Here is a 26723-nt window from a genome sequence, read left to right on the forward strand (position 1 = left end):
AATTTAAATAATTCAGTAACGTGTTTTTTATTGTTTGTTTGTTTGTTTGTTTGTTGTTTGTTTGTTTGTTTTTGCGTTCGCCATGACACCCCAAACATACTTCAGACTCTCTTGTCTGTTACTTTCCTCCTCCAGTTAAAGTTTTATTTTTCAATAAGTTTCCGAAGCTACCTTAGTCTGGATCTCTCATCTGATGACAAGTAACAAATGTTTTACTATGTCCACGCACCCGAGGAAGATTACTAAACAAAGCAGAATAGTAATAATTTATTGTTATTTACCAGTTATAGAAATTATCAAAGGAATCACAATGTGTACACAATATATTGAAACAAACTGAGTGAAGCTATCTGTAAAATTATTTACACAACTAATTGTAATAAGACCTCTGTGAAGGTTGTTGTGTGTAAAGTACGCGGTTAACTTTGACACATGAACTGTATTGTGTTGTTTCTCATATTGTTGTATTTTGTTGTTTTTTCTTTTCCATTAAGCAAGAACAGCATCACAATGAGAACGGGTTAAAAAGGGAGATAATTTGATGTGCCTAGAAAAAGGGGAGAGAACTGACTGGGACCCAATCACAAAACGATTTGTAGCAGTCTTTCTGTGAAATGAAGTGAGAGGTGTTGTAGTTGTCGTCACGGTGGTTGTACAGGACAGGGAGGATAACTCAGTAACCGTCTCTAGGTGCCGGAAGAGCTCTCGAGCTGTTAATTCTCAGAGAATAGTTTGAGGCCTTATTCCCATCCCCATGTGCCATCTTCAATGGAATCTCCTAGAACACAAACATAAACAGGGATGCATAGAAATAAAAATGAATATAAAACATATCAACAAACACGCACACACACACACACACACACGCATACATACACACACGTGCTTTCAAAGCTTGATATTAATATTTGTTGTAATGACTATGACATGTCGCTCTAAACTTTTGCATCAATGTGGGTGTTATAATTCTTTTTTGAATACTGCATTTGACATATATTCTATCAAATCATTATTGTCCAGCTTTCTCTTCCTCTATCACGTGTTCGCTTTCTCTCACCCACAACAGCAAGACAAGGGTGGGGCCACTGGAGGATGTGGCATCCCCCCCCCACTACCTTTTCTTATGCTATTACCATTGTTCCATGCAAAATCTTTATAGTTGCTATACGGTCTCCCGGACTTCTCAGTCCTGAAACTGAGAAAGAAGAAATAAACTCAACGTCGTAGTAACCTCTCGTCTGCTCGTCGATTACGGCTGACTTCATTAAAAAGGAAAGGGGGTTGCATATATATATATGCTGCTGCTACTAATGATGATGATGATGATGATGATGATGATGAGGATGAGGATGAGGAGGAGGAGGAGGAGAAATCTTTTCCAGAAATGATAGATCCAAATGTTATCTTACAAATCCTTTTCTGCCGGTCGAACCCTCGTCAGTGACTGTCGTTCCCTGAGAAATGTTTGAAAATCCAATGTTAGATATGGGCATGAAATAATTAAGCATAAAAATAATTTATAGTTTGATAGTCTGATTGATCTACGTGAGATGACGAGATTCACAACAGATTTCACTCGACCAGAACTAGAAGCAAGACCTTACTGGGGTAACAGCAGCCGTTAAAGCAGCCCCCACCACTCGCGCAGCCCCCACCGCTGCAGCAGCACAGATACGCCAGCAGCGCCGCAAGACCCAGCGCCAGCAGCAACATCAGGATCGCAAACACCGCCACGAAGCCGCCGTCGTCCCAGATGCTATGTGAAGACGATGCCGTCGTTGTTGTGGTTGGTGTGGTTGTGGTCGTGGTGGTCGTGGTGGTGGTGGTACTTGTTGTAGTGACGTAGGTGAGGGCGAACGTGGCTGTCGCCGAGAGAGCGGGGGAACCTTTGTCCACGCACCTGACCTGCAGGTAAAATGTTCGCCCGCTCTCCGACTCCGGAATCTGCTTGCTGTACTGCACCTGAGGGGACACAACACGTTTACAAGTTTTCTGAGAGTGTTTCAGTGATGCCTGTTTGATGGAGCAATCTCAGGTCATGATTAATAATTAATGATGCATTGAAACACCGCAAGAGGTACGAGGCTTCAACTCGCGCTCACAATGCAAGGGAGGGAATGTCATGTATTAAAGCTTCAGTCAGGCCATACAAGAGTTCTCTCCCATCTATCCGCTGCCTGTTTAAACTGGCAGTAATGCAGAAAAAAAGGAAACCCCTCTCCAAAAAACAAAAAAAAAAAAACAACAACAAACAACCAAAAAAAAAAAAAACAACAACAAACAAAGAAAAAACAACAAACAAATAAACAAAATAAAAACAAATTAAAAAAGTAAACAAAACAAAAGCAAGAGAAAAAGACAGCTGCACGCTAATGACCGTGTGAACATGCTATTGAATGACAACAGCTTGGCCTGAAATAGTCTTGTTAAGAAGCTTACCTGTCCATTAGAGAACAGATACAGGTATGAAGTATCACCGGACACAGTTTCAAACTTGATGTCGTTATTTGGTGACGTCAGATCGTCATCTGTAGCGTAAAACGTTCCCAGAGTTCCTGGGTAAGAGAAAAGGAACACAGCTGCTAATTACTGATTAGTGGGTTTTGCTGAGTAGTTGTCTATTTTTACCCTATCTCTCCTTTCTCAAATATGTGTGTGTGTGAGGTTAAAAGCAATTCGTCTATCCAGGTTCATTGATGCTTTCATGATCTACAGATGATAGAAAATAACAGGCAGAAGCACCAGTGTTAAATCCGTTATTGATACATCATTACATGGATTATATTAATACATCATGGAGACAGCAAATATTTGAAGCAATGAGCCACACGAGTCCCTAAATCCAGGGGACATGCTGCTAACATTTGAAGACATGACAAGCAACACCAGCCACCCGAAGCACACACACACACAGATATCACCTGATGTCACCTGGCTGAACAAGACAGGATACAAAGGTGACGTAATAAAGAGGTACACCAACCCTGCCCTGCCCCTGCCTCACCTAGAGATGAGCCCTGGTTGACGGAAGCTGTCTGCACGTTGTTGCCGAAGTTGCACGTGTTGTCGTTGGCGTCCTGCACGTTGATGGTGATCTGTGATGTTCCCGTCAACCCTTGCGCGTCCTTGGCCTGGATCGTGACGATGACCTTAGTTGGCATGGCGCTGTTGTCAACGTCATAGTTCACGGCAAAGGTCAACCTGTTCGTGGAGGTCAAGTAGGTAAACCTCTCGCTGTTGTTGCCAGGCAACAGGCTGTACGTCATGGCTTGATTTTCCGGATCTGTGGCGCTCAGCCCCAGACTGCATTGCGACACGCCAATCTACAGGTGAGAGGAATGTATTTTAATAGCATAATTCAAGAATTCCATTTGTCCTGGTTATATTTAGACACAGCGATAATTTGTTGACACGGTTACAAATTGTGCAATAATTTTAAAATTTAGCATTTATAGTTATTTATAACGAATCGTAAACTGACTTTGTGTAAAAGTCGTTGATAAATATTTGGTTGGATTTGATGTCAAGGCTTTAGTCCACTTGTAACTTGTAACTTTTGTCCCGAGTATCACAATGCCTTGCCTCGCATTAACCAAACTTTCCAATGGATTCCAAATACTTTAGAATATATCATACTTTTTCTGAATGTACGTAGGTAAGTGTGTAAGTATGTATGACTACGTGATTGTGTGTGTTCACACGTGTGCACCTGTGTGAAGACTTACATCGGACTCTGTCAAAGTGCAGTAGTACATCGGCTGGGAAAACACAGGAGGTTCGTTGACGTTTTCAACGTTGACGGTGAGAACATCACTCTGTTAGAGGGAATTGTAAAGGTTATTCTCGTTGACGTCACTAGAGTACACGAGGGTGTGCGCCACTTCGCTCTACGAGGGTTACATAACTTGAGTGTACAAGGGTGTACGAAAGTTCTGCTTTCCATTGTCGATTGTTCAACAGTCAATCAAATATCAGCCAATCGTGTGTGTACTGTATGTGTATGTGTATGTGTATGTGTATGTGTATGTGTATGTGTATGTGTACTTATATGTGTATGTGTATGTGTATGTGTATATGTATGTGTATGTGTACATGGATGTGTTCAGGTATATGTTGCATGAGAATGTATGTATATGCACATAATTGAAGATGCTGAATTAAAACACTTAATTACAAGGAGTGAATTAAAGAAACTAGCAAACAGGTGACCTCCGATGTGAGGTATCCATCACTGGCCACACACGTGATGAGGTATTGATGGGTACCCGAGTCGTAGTCCAGCAATGTCTCCCCAGTGGTTAGAGAGGCCAACTTAATTTGCTGGTCTAAAACAGAAGAATAAATATATACACACACATTGATAAGAGGCAAGTTAATATTCTGATATAAAAACAAAAGAATATAGATATATATATGTATACACACAGGTCGGTTAGAGAGGCCAGTTAATTTTCTCATTTATTTATAATCAAACCAAATTACTCTTCTTCGTGACTGAACCAACATTTTCATTCGATGAGTAATATTAGTAAGTATAATTATACAGAATGGGCCACAAACGTGGGCCACATGCTTAATGCGCTTGGACGAGGGCTACTTGAGTGGTCCACCCTGTGTGTGTGCGCATGCGCGCCATGTGAGGGCTTTACCGACAGGTGACTCTCAAGAAGAAAACCGTCATTATCTACTTACTGTTGGTGTTGTATACAAACTTGTAAGACTCGTCGGCCGGTTTGACACTGCAGGTCGTCGTGACAGTCTGACCATCGGGGTCAGTGATGGTCAACGTGCTCAGCACGTAGCCACCCGCCTTGTCCTCGTACACGGACACGGTGTCCGGCAGGTTTGTGATCAACGGCCGCTGGTTCAAATCTGCCACATAGACACGTCACCATGACAACATTCGCATTACAACGGCTGATGTCTGTTTTGTAGAACGAAAGTAAAATATAAACATCTTACTTAGGTCTTTGGTGGCATGAACCTGTTTATTCATGATATCTGATGTGAAAACAAGCTGCCAACTGTAATTTTTGATAGTTTAATCTGGTACTTACCTGTGATAGGAACATTTAAGATAAAGGTTCCGGTAGACTTTGTGATGTCAGAGGCAACGATAGACAACTTTACCGTCGTCGACGTCAGCGTCAGGAGCGATTTAGCCACAGTTATCTCCCCAGTTCCTGCAGAGATATATATATAATGCCTGTGTTATGGCAATATACTCCACACCATACATGTTACTGGTGCTATTTTCAATCATACTTATTTACACTTTTTATTTACAAAATAAAAACCCAAATTGTTTGCCCATAACGAAACAGCGTCTCATTGTATGCCAATAGTTTCAGTTCTCTCCCTGCAACTAGTAGCTAATGTATTAGAGCATAAATAATGGGCAATGACAGCAACAAAAGTAGAAAAAGATCCATAATTTTCAAAAAAAAGTGTCGACTATGTGTCAATCATTACAGGATAAGCAATTTAAACATCGCCACTTCTAACCCGCCACTAAGATAGTTTTAAGAAGGAGAGACATGGCGTGGCTTTACTGTAACAAATAACGGCACACGTGATTAGAGAAATGATTCTCACCGGAATTTATTTGAAAGTATCCGCTATTTGGATCCTGGGTCATAGAATAGGTGATGGAATTTTTTTCTGGGTCCGTTGCAGTCACCGTGTAGACTGTGTCCCCCACCTGGGCGGCAGTGGCGCTGATGGAGCTGGCGGTAGCTAGAAGACAATGTCACGAGTGTAAAAACAAAAAAAGTGATATTGAAAATTTGTAATGTTCACAGTGAAAATGTGATCTTTAAAGGCCCTGAGATCTACATTTCTAACTGACAATGTATCATAATGTCTACATTGCTACCTGACAACGTGTAATACTGTAAATTACATCCTGTCTACATTTCTACTGAGTTACTGTACCATACCGTCTACACCACACCTTGTACATATTTTTCACCTGAGTACTGCTCCATATTGTCTACATAAATCCTGTGTATATTTATACGCCTGATTTTAGCGCCATACTGTCTACATTACATTTTGTTTAATGTCTACCTGAGTTACTGTACCATACTGTCTACATCACACCTATCTTAGAGCATCACACCCTACCTGACGGCCAGACGGTGAAGACGGGTGACTGGTTCTCGATGATGTTCACTGTACCCTGTGTAGTCGCCTTGTTGGTGCCATCTGAACATGCTACATTGAACTGTGTAACTGCTGGCAGTCTTGTAGCTCAGTCCTGTACCGGTGTAGTAGATACGCTGGTCTGATGACAAGATGATAACGAGCACTGATGTAGAGATTTTACCTTTGGATTTCTTTTTTATTCATTAGTTTTTATAAAATTAATTATAAGTAATTTATTCCATTTTTTATATTTCCCCTTCTACTTTTTGCTTCGTTTTTTGCATTTGTTCGTCTTCCTATTCATCATCGTTGAGGTGCTACGCTGAAGAGGGTGGCAAGCTTCTGATACGTCGAACAAATCTGAACAAAGACTGATTACAAATAAGGAAAGAGAGAAAGTCACTTTGTCCACTTCCAGATTACAGTTATTAAGACTGAAATATTATAGTCATTATATTTATTTATTTTTTTATTTTTATTATTATTATATTTTTTTTTGCCACCGAGACTGTCTGACCACAACAACATAATAAATCACACCAATCAGAGAGTTAGGATGACGTCATACACGTGTCTCCGGTTTGCTGCTGCACGTTGAAAAGGACCGGAAGTAGGGCTTGTTGACGTCACTGTGCACGTGCATGTGGTGGTTGTTGCTGTGTTGTCGGTACAAACGAGGTCCATTAACCCAGTGGTTGCCACACTCCACTCTGAGATGCTCGCTGGGTTCTGGGTCGTGTCGGGGCAACGTCGAGGTTGGCCTGCGGGTGCGAGTCATGACTTTATATAAGAATGTCATTGAAATGCTTTTAATGTGCCTCCAACTCTTTTTCAACTCTCGAAACTTCAGTAATTACATATGACAGCGATGAAGATTGCTTAGAAGCAAGACATGCGGTATACTGTATGGGGGTCCGACATCTTGGGAAGTAAATAAATGTTAGTAGTCAAATATACAATTATACTGTCACGTAGATACGTTACTTTAGACACTAAATTATTTAAATTTTAAAACTGCATCACTGTTAACTTTGAGCAAAATCTATCAAAGAAGAGTAAATGAAATGTATTTCTGAATAACTAATTCTTCATTTGACACTTATAGGAACGGCGAAAATGGAATAATAATAATGAAGCCTTTAGTTGTCAGCTTCTTCAACCCAGTAATAATAATAATAATAATAATAATAAAAAAACTACAGTTTACTTAAACTGATAGATGTGAGACATCAATAATCCGTTAAACATGTGGAAAGCAATCAAATAAGATTAATAACCAATTTGAAGAAGCAAAGAATGATCGTATCACGACTACAGCTTTTTCGAGTTTAGAAGAATGACCAGAACGGAATAAATATTGTCATTTAAATAAAACATTCATCTGCTCGTATTATTTCTTGCGTGACTGCCCTACCTTGTGTAGCCACGTATAACAAAAACTTATGGAGTCTATGATGTCTTTTCGTACCCTGACTTACCGCCGACACCGGAGTGAGGGAGAGAAGAATAAGAACTTGAGACACTGAGGTCCAGACACCCGTGAAGCCTGAGGTCAGACTGGTGACAGGTCCTGGCTTTGATCTGTTCATTTTCTCAAGATTCACTGACCACCTACTCCAGGGACCTTCATCGGTCACAGGACCACGACCAGACACGGAGTCGACATTCTCTCGTTCGTCTCTACCCAAGCAGCGGCAAGTACCCTCTCCTACGACTCTCCCAACCAACCAGTCAACTGTCACGATGGAACATTAGATACCTAACATCCAAACATAGAGTATTGCTGTATTGCCCGCCCTCGACTTGTTGACTTAACGCGTAAACAACAAAAGAAAAGCGATGAGTGAGAAACTTGCACTTAATGGCGGCACTTGGCGAGTGTGCTGAGAACACTTACATCTTTATCTGAAAGTCAACACAACATTGACGAGGACAAAATCACTTACCTTTTCTCTCTTTGGACAAATTCAAACTCAAATATTGTAGAAGATCAAGGGGCAGATAATATGTAGTCGATAAGTGACAGGAGTAGATGTTTGAGTTGAGAGCTAATAGGAGAGTTTTTATCACAGTCAATATTTGGTTATATCGGGAAAGTGACCTGTACGTAAATAAGAAGTCTGTGTTTTGTGTGTGTGTGAGATATGTTCTCACACCGAGCGACTCATTGCTATAGTAGTACTCGTGACTCCAGCGGACCATTCAAGCCGAGTAGCCTAATTAGTATATAAATAATTAAAAACAACTTCGAAAACATATTTACAAACAAACATGGATGTAGATGTAGACAGAAAGGCAAATATAAGTGACTGAAAGAACATGAATTAAGCATCAGGTGGTAAACTTACCATTTATATTATAAGAAAATAATGATATTTACATGACTTCTAAATATTAGATTAATAAAATACTTGGCGAAATATTTAAAACTGTCATATCAGCATTAAATACATAGTTTTTTTCTTTATGTCAGCAGGAAAATTGGATTGATTATATCTTCATGATATGTGTTATATAAGTATGTGCACACAGATATTTATAAAATATTTAAAAAAAAAAAAAAATTGACAGTCTGAACTAAAAAGACAGAAGGGTCATGCATAAAGTATTTTTAATGGACAAGAGAGTAAATATATACACAAATATAAAATATTTCCAATATATATTGTATTTAATTCTATTATGTAACAATTTACAAAAAGCAAAGACTGCAGCCGATCCTATTAATTAATATAAATTATAAAGTGAAGATTAATATTCCTACTGTCACCATAAATATTGTGGGCCGTGTCGACACAATGACCAAACATATACATCAATCTCAATGTACAAGCTACATTGTCGATCAAGAATGTTGTTGTGATTAATGTACAGACATGTTTCTATGACGACTGTAGTAACACTGACGAACGTCTGTTGGTGTCTTCATTGTCATTTCTGCTTGTCTAGACAGGTGGGGTAGGTTCCGGCGATTTAGGGGTGGCTCCAGTTTCTTTCCAGTCGGCTGAAAAATATCAGATTTATTATTTCAGGTACTTCATTGTTTTCCATCTGGTACACGTAACCCATCATGCACGCACATGGAGAAGCAGCCACGTGGACAAAAGACAATATAGACAAGATGACAGACATGAGAACAGTAATGACACATGCTGCAAGTAGAGGACGCTGGGAAGTGGTCCAGTGTAACAAATGGTCAAAATAATCTCTTACTATCAATAAACTGTCACTTTAGTAAAGTAAATAACAAACACTATCAAGACAGTAAATCTTACATTCGGCCCAGGCGATGTTCTTGTAGTCTTTGTTTGTTGGTAATTCTTCTTGCTCAGGACTGTAAGAGTAAACACTCTGTTATTTTTAGACGTTGAGGATTTAGAATCAAATAAAATAAATAACTGTAAATTTTGAACAAGCTCAAATGCCGTTTATAAAACTCTGGTCTGTTAGATACTTGACTCGCACTTGCCTATGTCCTGTCACGCTTACCTACACGTGCTAAGCAACTACAAGGTTGAGAGAGAAAACAGTTTTCAGCCATGAATTTATCTATATTGATAAGGATCGATGGAAGGACTAACATAAAATTTCCAAATACCAACGGGAGCAAATTATTCAAACAATCACAAGCAAGACAATCTTGCTTGATTTTGGAACAACGAATAAAAGTCACAAAATCTTTCACGTGAGCTATTTTCGATTGAGCAAAGCTGCTATCTGTATGATAAATAAACGCGAATTATTTTGAAATAAATTACTTATATCGAGTAACGAATTTTGTTAAAAAAATGTAAAGAAATTCAATCATCCAATCAAACAACTACTTACATCTCCAAATCCTTTTCTTTTTTTGTTTCCGTTGTGTCAGGAGCCGCGTGGTTGGACACACTGTTAGATTTTTTGGAGCAGCACACCTGGCAGCAGGTGTTTTCGGGAGGGGCTCACCTGGCGCCTTGGACCTCAAACAACATTTATAGAACAGGAATAATAGGCACAGAGACACGATCGCCATCAGGACGGAGAACACCGCCAGGAAGACGGGGTTGTCCCACAGGGAGTCCGGGACAGGGAGGAAGTGGGCGGCGAACACGGCAGTGGAGGATCTCGGGAAGTGGCCTCCGTCCACACACCGCACCGTCAGGTAGAAGATCTGCTCCTCGTGGCTGGGGGACACGGCCTGACTGTACAGCACTCCTCCGTCCGGCATGATCCGCAAGTAGCTCGTGTCTCCTGCAGAGGTCTCGTACACCACGTCATTATTCGGTGACGTCAGATCTTTGTCGTCAGCGTGAAGAACGTCAATCACACCTGTGGAGGTCACGAGCTTGTATTACTGCACTGCTGGCAGACGATTGTTCCTGGCTAACTACTACAACGAGGCATGAGACTACAAAGCTTCCGGTTTATTCACATTTTAGATTAACTACTAAAACGAGGCATGAGACTACAAAGCTTCCGGTTTAGTCACATTCTTTGTACAGGCTCGCCGAGACTGGCAGCGGAGACGTTCACAAGAGGCTAAGCGTTGGTCTTGGCAGACAGACAGCAGTCCACCTATACATGTCCTTAGTGGAGATGATAAGCAAGTAAACAAGAGGATTGAGTTTAGTAACTCAAGTTTTAGTTAAATAAACAAACCTGAAAGCAGGGAATACAACATGGCGCTAGACTGTAATGAGAGAATTACAGAAAACTCGGCAAGCATTACTTATACCCACCTGAACAGAAAATTGTATTTGATCAGTTTTAATTAATTTTAACAAACTACTCTGATTTTATTTATTTATTACTTGTGTCCCTTTAAATATTTTTCTGTTGCAAGATCTACTGACCCAGCGGAGTGCTGCTATTGAACTGCGTTAGGAGAGAATTGTTCCGGAACTTGCAGGTGTTGTCGTTGACGTCACGAATGCTTATTTCTATCTTCGCTTCTGACGTCATGCCGATGTCATCGGTGGCGATAATCGTGAGGTTCGCCGCGACTGGTCTAACGCCTTCATCTACATCGTAGTCCGTGGCGAAGGTGACGTGACCTGTGGTGACGTTGAACCAGAAGAACGACTCTAGTCTGCTGGCCGAGCTTTTGAAGGCGTACGTCACGCCACGCCGGCTGTCCGGGGCGGTGACGTTTATGCCAGGGTCACAGTGGGACATCTTGGCCTGAAGAAGAATGTACTGAGCAACACTATCTACTTTTTCGAGTATTCTTTGTGAACTGCTTGAAAAAATATTTGTAAGTTTAGGAAATATGAAAGACTGCACGGGTATGAAAAGGTGTTTTACGAAAATATATATATATATTTTTGTTTGACGACATGATCGCAAAATAATCTTAGTAAATCTTTCATCGGTTAGATGATAATAGAGATGAAAGAAAGAGATGACAAAGGAGGAGTAGAAAAGGCGCTTTAAAGAGAGGATAAAATGTCGACACCTGTTGTCTGTTTACGACCAAGAATGTTTATTTACTCCAAACAACAAAAGTGAGTCTACTTAGTTGAAACATCTAACGCAGTCTAATGCGCATCTCATTAAATCAAAACAGTGACTGAACATCTTAACGGCCGCAGCCACGTGACGTAATGTTTTACGTACCCAAGACTCGTCTAGAGTGCAGTAGTACACGTCATGGCTAAAAATAGGCGGTTCGTGCACGTTTTCTATGTCTATTATTACCACACCCTGGGAAAAAAGGAGACAGCGCACAAACATGTCAAAGTTCTACTAAACCACAGTATTATTTAAAGTAAAATGTGTATTTTGTTAAGTTGCTAACCAAGTGCTCAATAATAAAGACTAAATTGATAATGTCATTTATAAAAAAATCGTCAACAAATGGTGATTAACGTTTCCAAATAATGTCACTAAGTATTTTTACATTTTCCTTAGTACAGGCTTCCACCTTACAAGATGGTAGTAAACGTTAAAAGCAATATCATAAAAATAAGTTGATTCACTACAATTTGTAAAATACCGAATAAAACAAATGTTTTTCTTAAAATTTTTTTTTTTTTAATCTGCTAAGAGAATTCCTTTTTCACAGCCTGCTTCCTCTGAGATAACACACCAACACGACTAACGCTCACCATTTTATGGCAACCCACACGTACCACAGCTGACGTCAGATATCCGTCACTGGCAACACAATGGATGACGTATTGCCTGACGCCATCGTCAAAGTCAAACAGACTCTGGGCTCGCGGCAGTTGCGACACTTTTATTTCGCGAGCTGAGTAAACAACAGAGTAGTGACCTACCTTGGTGTTATTTTATCTATTTCTTTACCTGTAGACAATTACTCTATTCTATACATTTTGTAATTTTATTATATTTTGTATCAGAATAAGTTACATGTGTTGCTGTGAATATAAAACACTAAATATACCTACTTATATGGATTTTTGTAAATGTAGGAATGTGTTTAGCTATATATAGACGAGAAGAGAAATCAAACTGAAAGTTAAGAAAAACTGTTCATTGAGGAAAAACACTTTTTTCAAACCAAAAATGTTCTCTGCAGTAATATACTACGTGACGTGTATTGGTCAGTGACGTCCTGCTTACATCTGATGTCGAAGTAAAACTTGTAGTTTTCTGCTGCAGGATAAACCACGTGGCAGTCAGTCGTGACGGGGTCATTATCCGGGTCAATGACGTCAAGGGCGGTAAGCAGGAACCCACCTGTGGTGTTCTCGAAAATACTGACGTTCTTGGGCAGGTTGTTGATGATCGGCTGATGGTTCCTGTCTGTCAGATAAAGTCTCAAATTAAAATGGTTGACAGCTCTCTCTCTCTCCCTCTCTCTCCCTCTCTCTCTCTCTCTGACACACAACAAAAAGCCCCGACGACCAAGTTACGAAAATGGACAAATCCAGAGGTGACCCAGAGACGTTTAGTTCTCATTGCAGTGGTGACAAGTGCCACCCTCCCTACCCAGTGTCGTAAAGACAGGACTGACGCTAACATTTATAGCTCTGTGATCATTGGGTATAAATACTGGCTGTTGAATGTTATCTCCACCTTGCCCCTGTCTATCTGTTGTGTGGTGTGTACCTCAAACAATTATCTTTTCATTTACTCTTAAACCTCTTTGTTACAGTCATCAGTTGTAGTTCATTGACTCAACATTCATGAACTGGTTCTGAAGAGTTCAAATCATCCTATTTATTAAATGAAATCCATGAAATGTTGCTTGTCAGGGTAAGTTTCCATCAAAAACGAGGATTGCAAAAACACTCACTTGAAAAGTCAACAAAGACGGTAAGAGAAACAGTGTTGGACACGTCCGACACGTCCACCTTGCAGACGACACGGTCAACAGCCACAGAGGACGAGTGTACAGCCAACTCGATGCCACCAGAGGCTGAAAAAGATGCAATCACACCAGACACCAGAAAATCATCACTGATAGAGAAACTCATGCAACCTCATGTCAGTTGAAGACATTGTTTCATATAAATCATTAATTATTAAATCAAGAAACAGTTATCTGGTGTTGGCAGTGGGGAGAAGCAGACATACAGATCACGTGACTCAATGACTAAGATTTAGGGAAGTCTCGGAAATACACGAGGTTATAACACAACGGTTATTACTTGCAGTTATAATACAAGGGTTATTACTTACAGGTGATGCGTAAATAGTTGTCAGGAGGAAATTGCGTCATGGAGTAGGTCAGAGGCTCGTTTTCTACATCTGTGGCGACCACCGAGTAGACCAAGGTTCCAGTAGGTTGTCCTCGTCCAACGACAGCCACATCTATGAGTTGTTAACAAAAAGAATGATTCAACTGCTGTAAATGTAATTATAAGCATTAAAATATTTGTAATTAGACATTAGATAGATCTTGTGACACGTGACACCTCTTGTCACAAGTGCAACGATTGGAGAGAACAATGAAGTCGTCGTAGTGACCAAAGTGACTCCCCTGATGGCCAGTTGGTGACAACGGGATGATGGTTCGGCCAAACGTCCACTTCTAGAAACACGGGGCTGGAGTCCACGTTGTTTTCACTGCAGACGACCTCCAGTCGGTAGGTGCTGGCTACGGTGTAGTTCACGAAGTAATGGCCTCGTTGTCCAACGTAGTGAACTTCGAACTCTGTCTCTGACAGACCAGGAATGTAGACAAGATGAAAAAACAGTCTTCTCGAAAAATCTTTACTTTGTTCTCTTTTGTGGATTTCCAAAGACAAGAATTATTGTCGTTGTAAAAAAAAATAAAATAAAACAATGGCGCATAACAATAATAATAATAATGGCGTGGCGAGGACAAAGGTCACAATGATGAGGACAGAGACCAAACTAACTCACGGGTCCCGGTCTTTGATCTCCAAACATCAAAGGGAGAGAATGGTGGCGCAGAAGAGATTATGTTGCAGATGCAAGATGTGGTGGCGCCACTTGGCAGACATTTTACTGACGTCAGTAGTGTTTCCATCACCGCACCATCGCTGATAGTGACGTAAGTGTCCGCGAGGTCGGCGTGCGGAGTTTGCTGGAGAAAACGTCACGAGAACTAAGAAAAAGATGGACGCTATCACGTGAACCGAACATTCACTTTAAATCTCACCCAGCCAATGACACGCCCTGCGGTTAGATGATGACGTCACACAATAATAATAATCATGCTCGTTAAATAACTCATCTTTGATCCCTCACACAACTCTTTCTTTGTTTTCTTTTCTTTCTATCGATAGTTAGTAAACATGATAAGCAATGTCCGCTCTCTATGCATTGTTGGAAGATGAAAAGCACACACACACTATAAGAAAACCAAAATAAAAATTCTGAGTTTGAAGAAACAAGAAGATCCATTATAGATATTTTTAGTACAAAAGTGAGACACTTACTTGGAACGAGAAACCAAAGAAAAAAGGAAGCAGGCAAAGTAGCAAGTTAATTGTCATAATGAAAACGTGTCTTGATCTTCACAAAGTTCATCACAGATAATTACCAGTCTTTACAGTTTCGTTTGGCTAACTGCTAAAAGCTAAACCTCTCAGTACAAGCAAGCTAGCTTTTCTGTTTTCTTGCCACAACTGCCTGTTGCCGAGGGCAAACATTGCCTGTAATAAGAACGAATTGTTGTGTCAACCAGACTTTGCTAAGACGATTAGGACCGAGGCCACGGAGCTGAAGACAGAGGAATGAAATATTGTCCTGTGGTTTATTGCTGATTGAAAGTTCTCCCAGGTATCTCAAATACCTAACAAGATTTTTTTCTGTCCCTGTTGTGTGAGATAGCAAACTTACTTAAAGCAATGGAACCCTTTTTGTAGGATGTATTTTCCTATTATATCTAATTTATATATAAAAGAATTGCAGCATTTCGATTAAAGTTCCTCTTGGCAAAACAAATAAGCAAAAAACAAAAATAGCAAAATAAACCAAAGAAACCTATTTTTCTTCTAAGCTTATACAGTTCGTAATCTGTAGTACACATCATCTTGTTATCTACATTCTTCAATACATACAAACCTTTGCCACTTTAGTCTTCTCTCATAGCTGGTGTCGCTCTAGCAAATATCAGAAACTGTATGTTTCACTAGTATATCTTTATAAGTTAATAAACTAACAAGAGGAGAGACGCTGGTGGCAATATTGGTGTTTTAATTAAATAATAATAATTATCATCATCCTCGTCGTCATCACCATCCTCCTCCTCCTCAGCAGCAGCAGCAGCGACAGCACTAAAAGCTATGACAAAAATTTGCTCATTTTTAGTCTAAACATAACTAAACATCATTATCTTAGTGTACTCTTCCTATAATCAAAAGTATATATATACACACTCACAATACTAGTCTGTGAGTGTAAGGACATGCATGTACAGCTCCATGACTACACATACAACACTAAACACTCGACAGAAGCCAGTCCTCGTGCTCTGGTCGTCAAGGAAAAAGACGAGGAGGGACTGTTGACTGTTGTACTCACCCAGTAGTTGTGTACAGTAGTAGTGTTGCTGTGATCACCTGTCCACCCTGCTACCGTTGGAGCCAGTGTTTGTCGTGCAGGTGATTTCTAACCACAATTGTTTCTGCCGGGTGTACGCTGGTCGTGGCGTGTAGCAGGAGAGCAAGGTAAACACACCGGCACGAGGTAGTCTTAAATAGCGGGTGGGTCACCTGTCACCTGCAGGTTAGCGTTGGCTGGCTGCATGAATAATTCTCTTCCACACACGTGTGCGTGTGTGTGAATGAATAATGTTCAAATAATTAATAGATTTGGATAAATATTACGGAGCAAATATCACTAATCTGTTACAAAACATTCTGTCAATGGCGTTAGAGGAGACAACCACGTGACAGCTGGTGCTGAGAATAAAATACAGTGACAGAAGGGTAAAGAGAGCAAAAACGAATAAAAATACAGAAAATATCTACAGCAGCAGTAATAACAATAGGTGGCTTACTGGAAATCTAATAAAAATTATCTTCCAAGTGTTTGTTAAGAAGGATGTTTACAGGAAACAACACTAAAAATAAAGTAAACCATTGTCAAGAATCTAGAATTTTTTTTTATTTAACCATGACATATTACCTAGCAGTTATCACAGCTTATGCATAACATTGCAAGAACATGAAAATGATTGGCTTTAAAAAGTAATAAAACTTTACTAAAAACAAGATATGCCAAATTGAATCAGGTCGGAAACATCATCAGTTGTACTTTAGCCATCATTTGTCTTGTCAGTTTGTGTGAGTAAATCAGAGGTACGCACCATGCGTGTAACGAGGTAATAATAGATAACAAGTAAATAATAATTTAAAGTATTAAAACACAGGAAAGTAGTACAATGATTCTTCTGCAGTTCAATGGGTGGAAAATGCTGTAATTAAGATTAAATTAATTTATCTAATAAAGGAAATAAACGAATGGGATGACAAGTGGAGGAAGGAAAGTGACTAAAGTGTGAATGAGGTAGATGAAAGAAGTGGAAGCCTTTATGTCATTAAAAACCTTACAGGTAAAAGTTCAATTTGTCTAAAAATAAGAATTTAATAACAAAACAAGAAAATAATTTATGACATTTCTGTCACACTGTGACTGCAAAAGAGAAGTTCAAATGTCCTCCAGGAACAAGACTGGAAGGTGAGTTCTGTCCTCTGTGAGGACAGACTCACTGAGTCATCAGTAGCCATGTGAGGACAGACTCACTGAGTCATCAGTAGCCATGTGAGGACAGACTCACTGAGTCATCAGTAGGCAACCCTGGGGGCAGGCAGAGCCCGCCTGGCGCTGTTGCGAGTGAAGAAGATGCCAGACGCCGGGCGGCCGTTGTATCCGATTCCGTCCTCGAAGTTGTCATCTGTTAGAGGACAGAATGAAAATTTACGAAGCACAGTATTTCGGATAGGACAGGGAGGTTTAAGACGGAGATAATTCTCCTGGTTGCTAGGGTCGAGATTGGACTTTTTTTGTGACAGCAACATATTTGAAAGAAGAGGTCACAATGCCAGCTGGCAACTGTGATGATGGCTGTGTAATCCTAACATTGTAACAGGCGGGTAGGACCTGGGTCAAGGCAGTCAGATTTCTGTGGATACCTGCATAATGTCACTCATCTCCCTTTGGAAGGCAGGATCAAGCTTAGCGATGGGGTGGCATGTGGAAGAGAGAGAGAGGAGTTAGGACTGTGTGATGTCGTATCAAAGTTTGTTATGTGTTGTTTGTTACTTGTCCATAAAAAAATATTTATAAAAGACGCAGTAGTTGTTGTTATTCAAAAAGCGAGAAATGCCTTGCTTGTTATAGTTGTTTAACTTTGTGTAACAGTACAGCAGCACAAAGTAATGACATGATGACACATTTCAGAGCAAATATTGCAGTGCACACAACATCCACATGTACATCAATGTCATCCTCACCTAAACCCCAGGCTATTTCACGGTAATTTGGAGATACTCGCGGTGCCTCTTGTCTTATGCTGAAATGAAAAAATCATCATAATCATCATCATCGTCATCATCATGATCATCATCAGCAGCAGCAGCAGCAGCATTATCAGGATCATTCACTAGCCTAAGACTGTAAAGACTGTACAAAGCTATTAAGTTATACAAAGTTATAGAGATCCTCTAAAATGATCAGAATGCCAAAGAGAAACATCAAGATTGGTCCTTCTGAAACAGTTCGTACACACTGTAGCCTAATTAATAATAATAAAAGATAAATAACTAATGAAACAACATCAGGTGAAGTTTATTTTAGCGAATTAAGTCAACAACAACACAAAAAAATTCCTGCTGTAAATGTTAGAAACCGATGATTAAACAGATAATTTATAAATTGACTTTATTTAATACTATTCAGTGAAGAAGAAATGAAAAGAATCACAAAGAAAGTTTACCACTAATTTTTAGTTACACTGGATATGACTCAGACGTTAACATGTGACTAGAGACAAGAACTCACACAACCTTCAGTTTTCACTTATAAAGCTCCCCATCCTTAATGCTGATGATAAATGATGTACATATCGTTCGAAATAATTCATAATATTCTTAGGAAAAATAAATAAATAAATAAACAAAGTGAAAGCACTGCTAGAGTTCCTAGAGACCAGACGTCTGTCCAGACAGCGATGACACTCACAGGTTGTCTCTGCTGCCCATGTCCTCGCATTCTTCTACAGGACGAACTCGTATCGGCGGCTTTTCACTGAGAAAGAATATCATCAATGTCTACAGAGATGTTAGAAGAGATGTCTTATTTTAAACTTTAAGCCAACAGATATGTCTTATTCTTAACTTGACGGATTACGCTTCCTACTGGACGATTTCGGAAGCTCATCAAACAACAAATATAATAAAACTACAAAAAGAAGAATACAAGGACTTCAGCTCACGGGCCGCAGATGTTGCTGAAGCTGCTGCCAGACCGTGTACACAGATACCAGATGCCCGCCACCAGCAGCAGCCCAGCAACGACATCAAGATGGCGAACACGCCAGAAGCCTGGGGTGCTCCAGATGCTGGTGCTGGTGGCCCTGCGTCGTGGTGGCGGCTGTGGTGGTTGTTGTTGAGGTGGTGGAGGTCGGGTGGTGGTGAAGTTGTGGTGGTGAGGTAGCCTGACGAGGACGGTGGCGGTGGCGGACAGGGAGGGTGTCCGTCCTTACATCGCACGATGAGAAGAAGCTCTTGCCGTGTTCAGTCTCCGGATGAGCACGTAGCGCACCTCCCGTTACGAACACTGTCAGGTAGTTGTACGACGACGTGGGCAGCGCTGACGCACTGCAGCAACAGGTGTGAAAGATCAAACCTTAGGTGGGAGCTACAAAAAGTTTAGGTGCTAAAACCAGCTGCTAGAAACAAAAATCAAGAATCAAACGCTTAAGGAGCCTAGAGAGTTACCGGCAAGAAAGGGAAGGACTCCACACTCGAACGTAACCACGTTGTAGGTGACGTCAGGTGGCGTCCGGGGACGAAGGTGCTATAGTCTTGAGGCTAGAACCTGGTCGAGGTCGGACTTCAACCACCCCACGTTGCCAAAGGTGCAGGTGTTGTTGAATCGTTGGCGTCCTGTATGGTGACCTGGATGGTGGCGCTGCCAGTTGCCCATCGCATCCACCGCCAGCAGCGTCAGCACAGCCGACGTGGGGTTGTTGAATGCTGTTTCGACGTCGTAGTCGATGTTGAAGCGTGAGGATGGTGGTGGAACGGATGTACGAAAGAGAGGTCGTTGTTGCCGCCGCTTGTAAGGCCACGCTGGTGATGGTGTTCTGCCTCTGGGTCGGTAGTCAGACCAGGTGACAGGAGCTGACGCCTGACTGCTACAAAAAAAAAACTAGTTGAGGTGTGGAATATTAAGTGAACAAGTCAGCAATTAACCTTTATTAAAAATACCTGAAGATAAGAAGATATGCCTATAGTCGAGCTGATCATGAAACAAACACAGACTCACTTTGGACTCCGCATGGTGCAGTAGTATGTTGCTGGAGTGAACAACGCGGCTCGTTGACACGTTAGTGATGTAGGTCAGCAGTCATGTGGAGTAAAGGTGTATTCAAAAACACCGAGCAGGTGATGGTGTACTTGGTTGTCGCCTGTAGTCCAGCAACTTCTGGGCGCTCGTGAGGGGCTTGCGGTCAGTTGGGATAATCTGCAGACGAGAATCAAAGTAGGGTTTATCTAGGAAGGGTTGGAAAGAAGTTAGGGTATTGGAGATGATAATCACCAGAGAAAAAGGTCGATGTACTAGGTGTGTGTAAAGGTGAGAACGCAAGTCCTGGCGCGTGATTGAACTGTGATTGTGACGTCGAGGTATTAAAAGGAACAGACCGAGGTGAGATATAGTTCAGGGGTGTAGGGTTGTCGTGTATTCTAGTAACTGAACATAACCAATAAACCCAAAGTTTAGAGGGAAGGTTGCTTTTAATAATTTATCTTAAGTCAGTTAAATTCTAGCTCTTAAGTTATTTGGTACATAGTAGATTGAATTGTATAGCTGTAGGTCTAAGGGCGGATTGGGTTGGGTGAGTATAGGTGATGAGCATTTGGGTAGACGAGGAATGAGCTTGTTATGAGAGATTGAGTCATTGGTTAAAGATTACATAATAGGCAGACTGTCATCGCAAATTCATGAGTGGTGCAAGGTTGGTGAAGAGATCGACATCAGTCAGATGTATACATGAATAAATTATCTCTGTGTCGTGATCGGACTTGATAGTGTTTTGTGTTTCAGCATGGGCTCAAGGAAAAGCAGAGATGGAGAGAGGTGGCTGTGAGGGTAGCATTGAGGGGTCTGATCTCTCGAAGGGGGTGTAAACAACTGTGGGGGGACTGAAGAGGGAGGCTTGTCGGTACGCTTCGTTTATTACGTTGACTTGTGTGGCTGGGAGTCGTTTTTGGTGATGGGATAGGAGGTGCGATGTAAGGATTTAAGGGGGAACGTCGTTGTGACAAAATCAGATCGTGGTGATCGCACGGAGTGTTATCGTCCGAATGTGTAGATCTGTGTATTGATGGAGGGTTAAAAGATTGGGTAGTGCAGCACAAATAGCCAATTACACACCGGATACGACTCACCTCAATAAATCACAGGACCAAATCGTCAGGCCACAGAGCTGAAGATCATTAGCTAGAAATCATTCTCGGTAGGGACCGCCAGGCAATATAAGGTTTCGGAGAGAGTGAAAGAGCATTTATTTGCCAATCTTTGCATGTAACAGGGTGCGCCTGGAACAGTTTTGATGGTTGTGTGAGATGACATGATGGCTCGTTGTGCTACGCGTTGTTGGTTGGCTGGGCATTTGGTAACTGTGTACCGGTCTGGCGAGCTTCGGACTGCGTGTTTGGTTTTGTGTTTTTATTTTGGTGACGTGGGCTGTTGAGGACTAGTTTGCAATAGAATATTTTTGTTAAATTTAATAGAATTTTAGAATTGTGAATGATGGATATTCTTTTAGTGAAGCGCGTAGATTCTCTGTAGAAAGATGCGAGGAATAGGCGGGACATGTGAGTGTTGGTGTGCGTTGGTTAGGAATAGCATTGTCAGGTATACAGAACGTGCTGATGATTGGTGTGTTATACATCTTTATTTATATTTCATTCGTAAGGTGTTCATGTCAATAATTATGTGATGGATGATGTATTGTCATAATGACTTTTACTAATCAATGCTTAATTTTTGATTGAATTTAAAGGAAGGAAGCCTATTGATAAAAAGATATGAAAAAATGTGACTCTGAGTTTGTTATGAAGTGATGTTTCGTGTATTGGTTTGTTCGATTAGTTAAGTTTGTGAGGTATATACAGAATATAGTGTCTAGGAAAAACTCTTAAGAATGGTTTTTATGAAAATTCTGTTGTAGTATAGTATTGATTTTTAAGTTAATTTATATATGATTACAAAGCAGAGATGTGCTGGTCTGTGGACGTATAAGTTTAGTTTCATCGTTGGGTTATGTTACAAACTTTCCGACAGATAGGCAGTTAAGATACGCATTATTTATTTTGGTACGAGAACTTCTTGTCCTTTGGGCTAGTTGATTGACAGAGGGTAGGTTGTCTGTCTGCTCTTGTCTGTCTGTTTCTGCTTTGTTGTTGTCTTCTGTTGTATTTTTGTTGTCTGTTGTTAACAAAGATTATCTCAATATGACTTCTGCTTCCGTTGACTGGTTTTTTTGGAATTTATAATTTTAGGAGATTTACATTTTGTTATTAAAGTTGTAGTTTAAGTTGGGGATTTGATGTGGTGTGTGGCTAGAATATTATGAAGAGATTTGTGTTTTTTTTTAGAGACGGGTTTGTAATTGGTTTAGTGGGAATGATGTATGTGTTGTGTGTGATTTATGTGTATATTTTGGTAGTAATTGTTTCAAAGTAAAATATAAGAGGATTTTGTTTGATAATTGGTTTATATTTTTTATGGGTAATATTGGAATAAAAGTTATTTTTTTATTTGTTAGCTTGATTGTAAAGGAGATGAAGTATTAATAGGTTAGAATTGATGTTGCGGTCGCGTTAAATGTTGGTTAATAAGTGATGATTGTGATTTTTAATATGTTGTGTAAAAAGTATTAGCTAGAAAGGAGAAATTATTGTTTATAATTGTTATAAATGAATGGGAAGTAGCGATTGTTCATGTGGGTTTTTTTGGGTTCATGGAGTAGCGGATCGGTATCCGTTTATCAGCGGTCAGTGGATAGGATAAGTTGTGTAGATTTGAGGAAAGAGCCGGTAATGGATGAACTGGATGGGGGCGTGGCCGTGTTATTTTCTTCTTGGTGTCATTGTAAGACACAGGCAAGCATGTAGGCATCGATAGTCCGAGGGTATCTCGATAGAGTTTTAGGTTATTAGTGGACTGATGAGATGAGATGATATTTTATTATGTATAATATTATTATTCTTATTATTATTACTTGTATAGTTATTATTATTTATCTTATGTATTTATGCTTGAATATTATTTATTATATTATTGTATATTACGGGAGAATTTATTGGTTTGGAGTATTATTGTTTTTATTTGGTGTGGTTGTTGTAGGTTGAAGAATGATAATTTTTTGGTTTTGTTATTAATTTTATGTTTTTTTGTTAGATTCTAAAATATGGGAGTATTTTTTACTGTTTCTGTAGTGTGTGTAGATATGAGACTAAGAATGTAAAGGTGGTGACTCTGTTAGAAATTAGTGCATAGATTGTATTCAGGTTGTGTTTAGTTGTGTATTATAGATGAGCTTTTATGTGTTTATCAATATGCAATTAGGTATTTATAACGGGTAGTCAGAGGACGTTTGGTGCTGAGATTGAGTGCCGATGAAGTAACTTGTACTGCGCAAACAAACACAAAGTGTACTATGACCATTGTTTTTTCTTAATGTGACTGTAGCCTTGTAGAGTAGAGTTATGACCTGACTTGCGTGGGGAGTAATGGTTTCTATATGGAAGAATGAGGGAAAGTTGATCATTTAGAAGGATTGCCAAAATAATGAGATACGAAGTAGAAAAAAGTAGCATAATTCCTGGATTCTTGTTGCATTTGATTAATTGTCAAACAATCGAGATTTAATTTTATATGCTAAAAATAAATTTTTGTAAGATAGGTTTTTTCTCCCTATAATTAAGAGAGCAAATTTTGATGTTTTTCTTGGTTTCAAAATTTTTTTATTTGGAACATAGATATGGGCGAGTTGGGTTGTTGTTTTTTTGGGTTTTTGTTTTCTTTTGTTATGTTTTTGTTTTGGTAAATAGTGGGTTTCTTAGGGGTAATGTGAGCAAAAGTAGTTAAATGTACTAATTTTACGTTTTTGTTTTATTTTTGTGATTTGTGTTTGTAAGTGGGAGTGGATTGAGAGGTTGCGCGCTACAAACCTCAGAACACGCTGATTTTGTGCAAATCTTTATCACAGTGAAAATTAAAAAAATACAGACGCTACAAATGTTACGAGTTCAAAGCAAATAACTGTGTCTCGGCCGTGAGATACCTGGAGATTTGTAATTCCAACATTCAAAAGGAAGCGTTCACTGGCGATGGTGGGCGGATTATGTTGCAGACACAAGCAGTGGAGCTGTTCAGCAGGCAGACACGGAGCAGTTCTTGTCTTTGGTGTTCACAGGCAGCAACACGTTCGCCGATTTCACCTACAGTGAACACCAGAGAGTGAAACACATGGGTCACGGCGGGGTCATTGGTAGACTGAACAGCAGAGAGAGTAGCATCCACAGCTTGTACGTCACTTAAAGTTCATACGTCACAGCTGCAGGTCAGTGTGCGTAGCAGCTGCACCGTGACAGTTTGTAAATGTCTAGTAGTGGCGAATTCTCTTTAGCCATGGCTTTAAAATAAATCCTTAATAATTTTTGCAAATAAAATGTTTAACACGTGGGGTGTAAAATATGAGCCTCACTATTATATTTTGGCTTTTACTGTAAAGTGTAAACCATAGTCTGGTCCAGCCTTATCTCCTTCAACACCATTTACCCGTCATCCACCTTGTAAGGACAGGTAACAAAAAAAAAAAAGTCTTAATATATATATATAAAAGAATCACTAAAGTATTACTCGTAGAAACAAAACTTACTCGTGTAAAAAAACAAGGTTTTCTTTCTTGAAAAATAATGTTTTCTCGCACATTTTCTGAAAAACAGAGTTTTCTTCTTTAAGCTCAAAAAATAAGTTTTAAAGGTATAGTCAAGGCTGTGACGTGCTGTGTGACGTCAGCGAGGGACAGGAAGTGCCGGTCATTGTTAGGATTGGAACTCAAGTGATCGGTGGTGTGTCGTCAGTTTGATTAATGATAGATATTAGTGATAACAATCAAGATTGCTGTGAGCGATGTCCAACCATATCATGGCATCAGTTCACCCTGAGATCGAGCTGACGTCATCGGAGGACAAAAGAGTTCCGTGTAATTTCTGTTATTAACACACATCTTAAAAACATTTTAGTTTTTCCCAATAACAGACACGATAACGAGACGAGATTCAAGCTGACCCTATCTTTACGAGATCTTAAAAGCAGTTTATTTTAGTCTGTCGTACTGTTGTAACACACACAGCAATACAATGTTTACTCACACGTGTAGGTGTCAACATGCCGGCGATCATCAGGATGGCGGAGACAGGATGATGACAAATGTAGTTCGGTCCATCTGGGACTCGAACACACATCCAAATACTCTGACTGCTTCTTCACAGTAGGATGTGATTCACAGCTTACTCGTTGATTTCTGTGAACTGTTGGTGAGGCGCTGTGGTGAGGCCAGACAACAAAGAGAGAGGTTTGAGTTTGTGGTGAGAGTAAACGGTTTATTATGATTCTGGTGAAAACGGATGGTACATAAATATGCTCGGTGGTAAGAAGCCAATGATTTAGTCCATCCGGCAATAACTGTCGATGTAAATCATCCAAATTAATCAATGAGTGATGTCTGTCGTCAAACGGGCTGAATGGGGAGTTATCTCTGTCTTCTCTGTTTTTTCTTTTTGTCTACATTGTTCTTGTCTTATTGTCATCAGCTGTAGATTTCATCTTCGTGTTATGCTTTTTTCTAACTTTTTCTTATAGAATGGTAAATTCGAAGGGATTTTGTATTGTTTCTTGGTTTTCATTGGGTTTTTTTTTTCTTTTTTTACTCACGGTCTCCGTATCTTGCCACTTCCTTCTTGGTCTGTGATTTGTACCATTCACTTCTACCATTGTCATGCATGCTTTGTAAACACTTGTTTTCACGGTATAATGGTTTAGTTATATCATTAAACCTGAGGGCAGCCTCGAAGTCGTCAACCCGCATAGAGAACTATATTTTATTTGTGTGTGTGATGTTACCGTTGCTGTTTGCGACCAGACAAATGTTTCAGGAGAGGAGACTATTTCATTAAATGTTCCAATCACTTATCCCGTTTGACATTTATTCAAGTCATTGTCGGTTCCGCCTTCCCTCCATCCACCCTACTCCCATCCCTCTCCAACTGTAATACTTTCTCTCCATTACTCTTCTATTTTCTGGACTTGATGCCCAGTCTGTCAGGGTTCAAACACGACACACACTGTATTCGCCAGGTGCAAAACTTCACAGGCCCCGTATGTGTCAGTAGGTGAGTTTAACTATCAAACTGAGTGGGGAAGGCGATTCTATCTTCTGATCGACAGATATCTCTTGTGAATTGGATGCAATAGCGTTGAAAACTATTTCAAAACTATCTATGTCAGTAGCTACATGAAGACAAATATTTTCACGGTATTATTTTCTACTGATGCAATCTTTTAGGAAACTTTTACTATCATGTATGATTTGAACTGTAACATTTTTATGTGTATGAGTTGTGTTCACTTCCAAACACCACAAACATGTGTCAGACTGTCTTATCTGTTGCACATAGCCCACAGCTACAGTTTTATTTCCCAATAAGTTTCCGAAGCTACTTCAGATGTCGTGATAATCTTATCAGGTATGTCTCGTGTTAAAAGACATATCGCGAGGTTAAGTTCCAAACTGAAGTATGAACCTTGATCCTTTGTAATCTTATAGGTCTTGTCAGTCTTCTTTTTCTGCCATAAAGTCAGGCACTGCATTTTATTTCTAGATGTTTTTGATTTTCTTAACACCGCTCCTGGCTAAAATT

General features: G+C 40.0%; 3 protein-coding genes across 5 annotated transcripts; all 3 read right to left on the reverse strand.

Moving 5' to 3' along the window:
• Positions 1 to 158: 158 nt before the first annotated feature.
• LOC112562401 (cadherin-1-like) lies at positions 159 to 7933 on the reverse strand. 2 transcript variants are annotated; one of them, XR_003098856.1, is made up of 13 exons: positions 7626 to 7933; positions 6716 to 6908; positions 6127 to 6286; positions 5596 to 5736; positions 5058 to 5183; positions 4693 to 4872; positions 4210 to 4325; positions 3726 to 3815; positions 3005 to 3323; positions 2440 to 2555; positions 1410 to 1962; positions 1134 to 1195; positions 159 to 778 (listed from the first exon to the last, which is right to left on the reverse strand). XR_003098856.1 is itself a non-coding variant. In XM_025235652.1 (11 exons), exons 4-11 carry the CDS (start codon positions 5636 to 5638, stop codon positions 1573 to 1575), a joined length of 1380 nt encoding a protein of 459 aa, XP_025091437.1. In that variant the 5' UTR covers positions 5639 to 5736; positions 6127 to 6286; positions 6716 to 6908; positions 7626 to 7933; the 3' UTR covers positions 1318 to 1572. The 2 variants fall into 2 exon arrangements, 1 of the variants encoding a protein (XP_025091437.1); XM_025235652.1 differs by lacking the exons at positions 159 to 778; positions 1134 to 1195 and having other exon boundaries at positions 1318 to 1962.
• A 791-nt stretch (positions 7934 to 8724) lies between these two features.
• Positions 8725 to 15473, reverse strand: LOC112562340 (protocadherin-9-like). 2 transcript variants are annotated; one of them, XM_025235558.1, is made up of 12 exons: positions 15000 to 15473; positions 14461 to 14644; positions 14075 to 14254; positions 13774 to 13905; positions 13388 to 13510; positions 12712 to 12894; positions 12234 to 12376; positions 11743 to 11829; positions 10980 to 11307; positions 9976 to 10455; positions 9423 to 9481; positions 8725 to 9151 (listed from the first exon to the last, which is right to left on the reverse strand). In XM_025235558.1, the coding sequence occupies exons 1-12, from the start codon at positions 15054 to 15056 to the stop codon at positions 9011 to 9013; spliced, it is 2097 nt and encodes a 698-aa protein (XP_025091343.1). In that variant the 5' UTR covers positions 15057 to 15473; the 3' UTR covers positions 8725 to 9010. The 2 variants fall into 2 exon arrangements, with proteins under 2 accessions (XP_025091343.1, XP_025091344.1); XM_025235559.1 differs by having other exon boundaries at positions 12258 to 12376; positions 15000 to 15472.
• A 1108-nt stretch (positions 15474 to 16581) lies between these two features.
• LOC112561507 lies at positions 16582 to 20069 on the reverse strand. The gene is made up of 6 exons (XM_025234054.1): positions 20056 to 20069; positions 19686 to 19924; positions 19001 to 19265; positions 18748 to 18813; positions 18021 to 18079; positions 16582 to 17461 (listed from the first exon to the last, which is right to left on the reverse strand). The coding sequence occupies exons 1-6, from the start codon at positions 20067 to 20069 to the stop codon at positions 17352 to 17354; spliced, it is 753 nt and encodes a 250-aa protein (XP_025089839.1). The 3' UTR covers positions 16582 to 17351.
• Between the last annotated feature and the right edge of the window lie 6654 nt (positions 20070 to 26723).

The sequence above is a fragment of the Pomacea canaliculata genome, linkage group LG4 (assembly GCF_003073045.1).
Source record: "Pomacea canaliculata isolate SZHN2017 linkage group LG4, ASM307304v1, whole genome shotgun sequence".
NCBI lineage: Eukaryota > Metazoa > Mollusca > Gastropoda > Architaenioglossa > Ampullariidae > Pomacea > Pomacea canaliculata.

Bases quoted from the DNA above. Each gene is read 5' to 3' on its own strand.
- LOC112562401 (XM_025235652.1), bottom strand. From the start codon at position 5,638: ATGACCCAGGATCCAAATAGCGGATACTTTCAAATAAATTCCG. The intron at 5,184-5,595 runs GTGAGAATCATT...ATATCTCTGCAG, and splicing joins ATACTTTCAAATAAATTCCG to GAACTGGGGAGATAACTGTG. The intron at 4,873-5,057 runs GTAAGTACCAGA...TCTATGTGGCAG, and splicing joins CTTAAATGTTCCTATCACAG to ATTTGAACCAGCGGCCGTTG.
- LOC112562340 (XM_025235558.1), bottom strand. From the start codon at position 15,056: ATGACAATTAACTTGCTACTTTGCCTGCTTCCTTTTTTCTTTGGTTTC. The intron at 10,456-10,979 runs GTCAGTAGATCT...TGACCTCCACAG, and splicing joins CAATAGCAGCACTCCGCTGG to GTGTGATTGACGTTCTTCAC. The intron at 9,152-9,422 runs GTAAGATTTACT...GATATTTTTCAG, and splicing joins GAACATCGCCTGGGCCGAAT to CCGACTGGAAAGAAACTGGA.
- LOC112561507 (XM_025234054.1), bottom strand. The intron at 19,266-19,685 runs GTCACCATACAG...GTGCGATGTAAG, and splicing joins CTGGCAGCGCCACCATCCAG to GACGGACACCCTCCCTGTCC. The intron at 17,462-18,020 runs GTGAGGATGACA...GTCCTCTAACAG, and splicing joins TGAAATAGCCTGGGGTTTAG to ATGACAACTTCGAGGACGGA.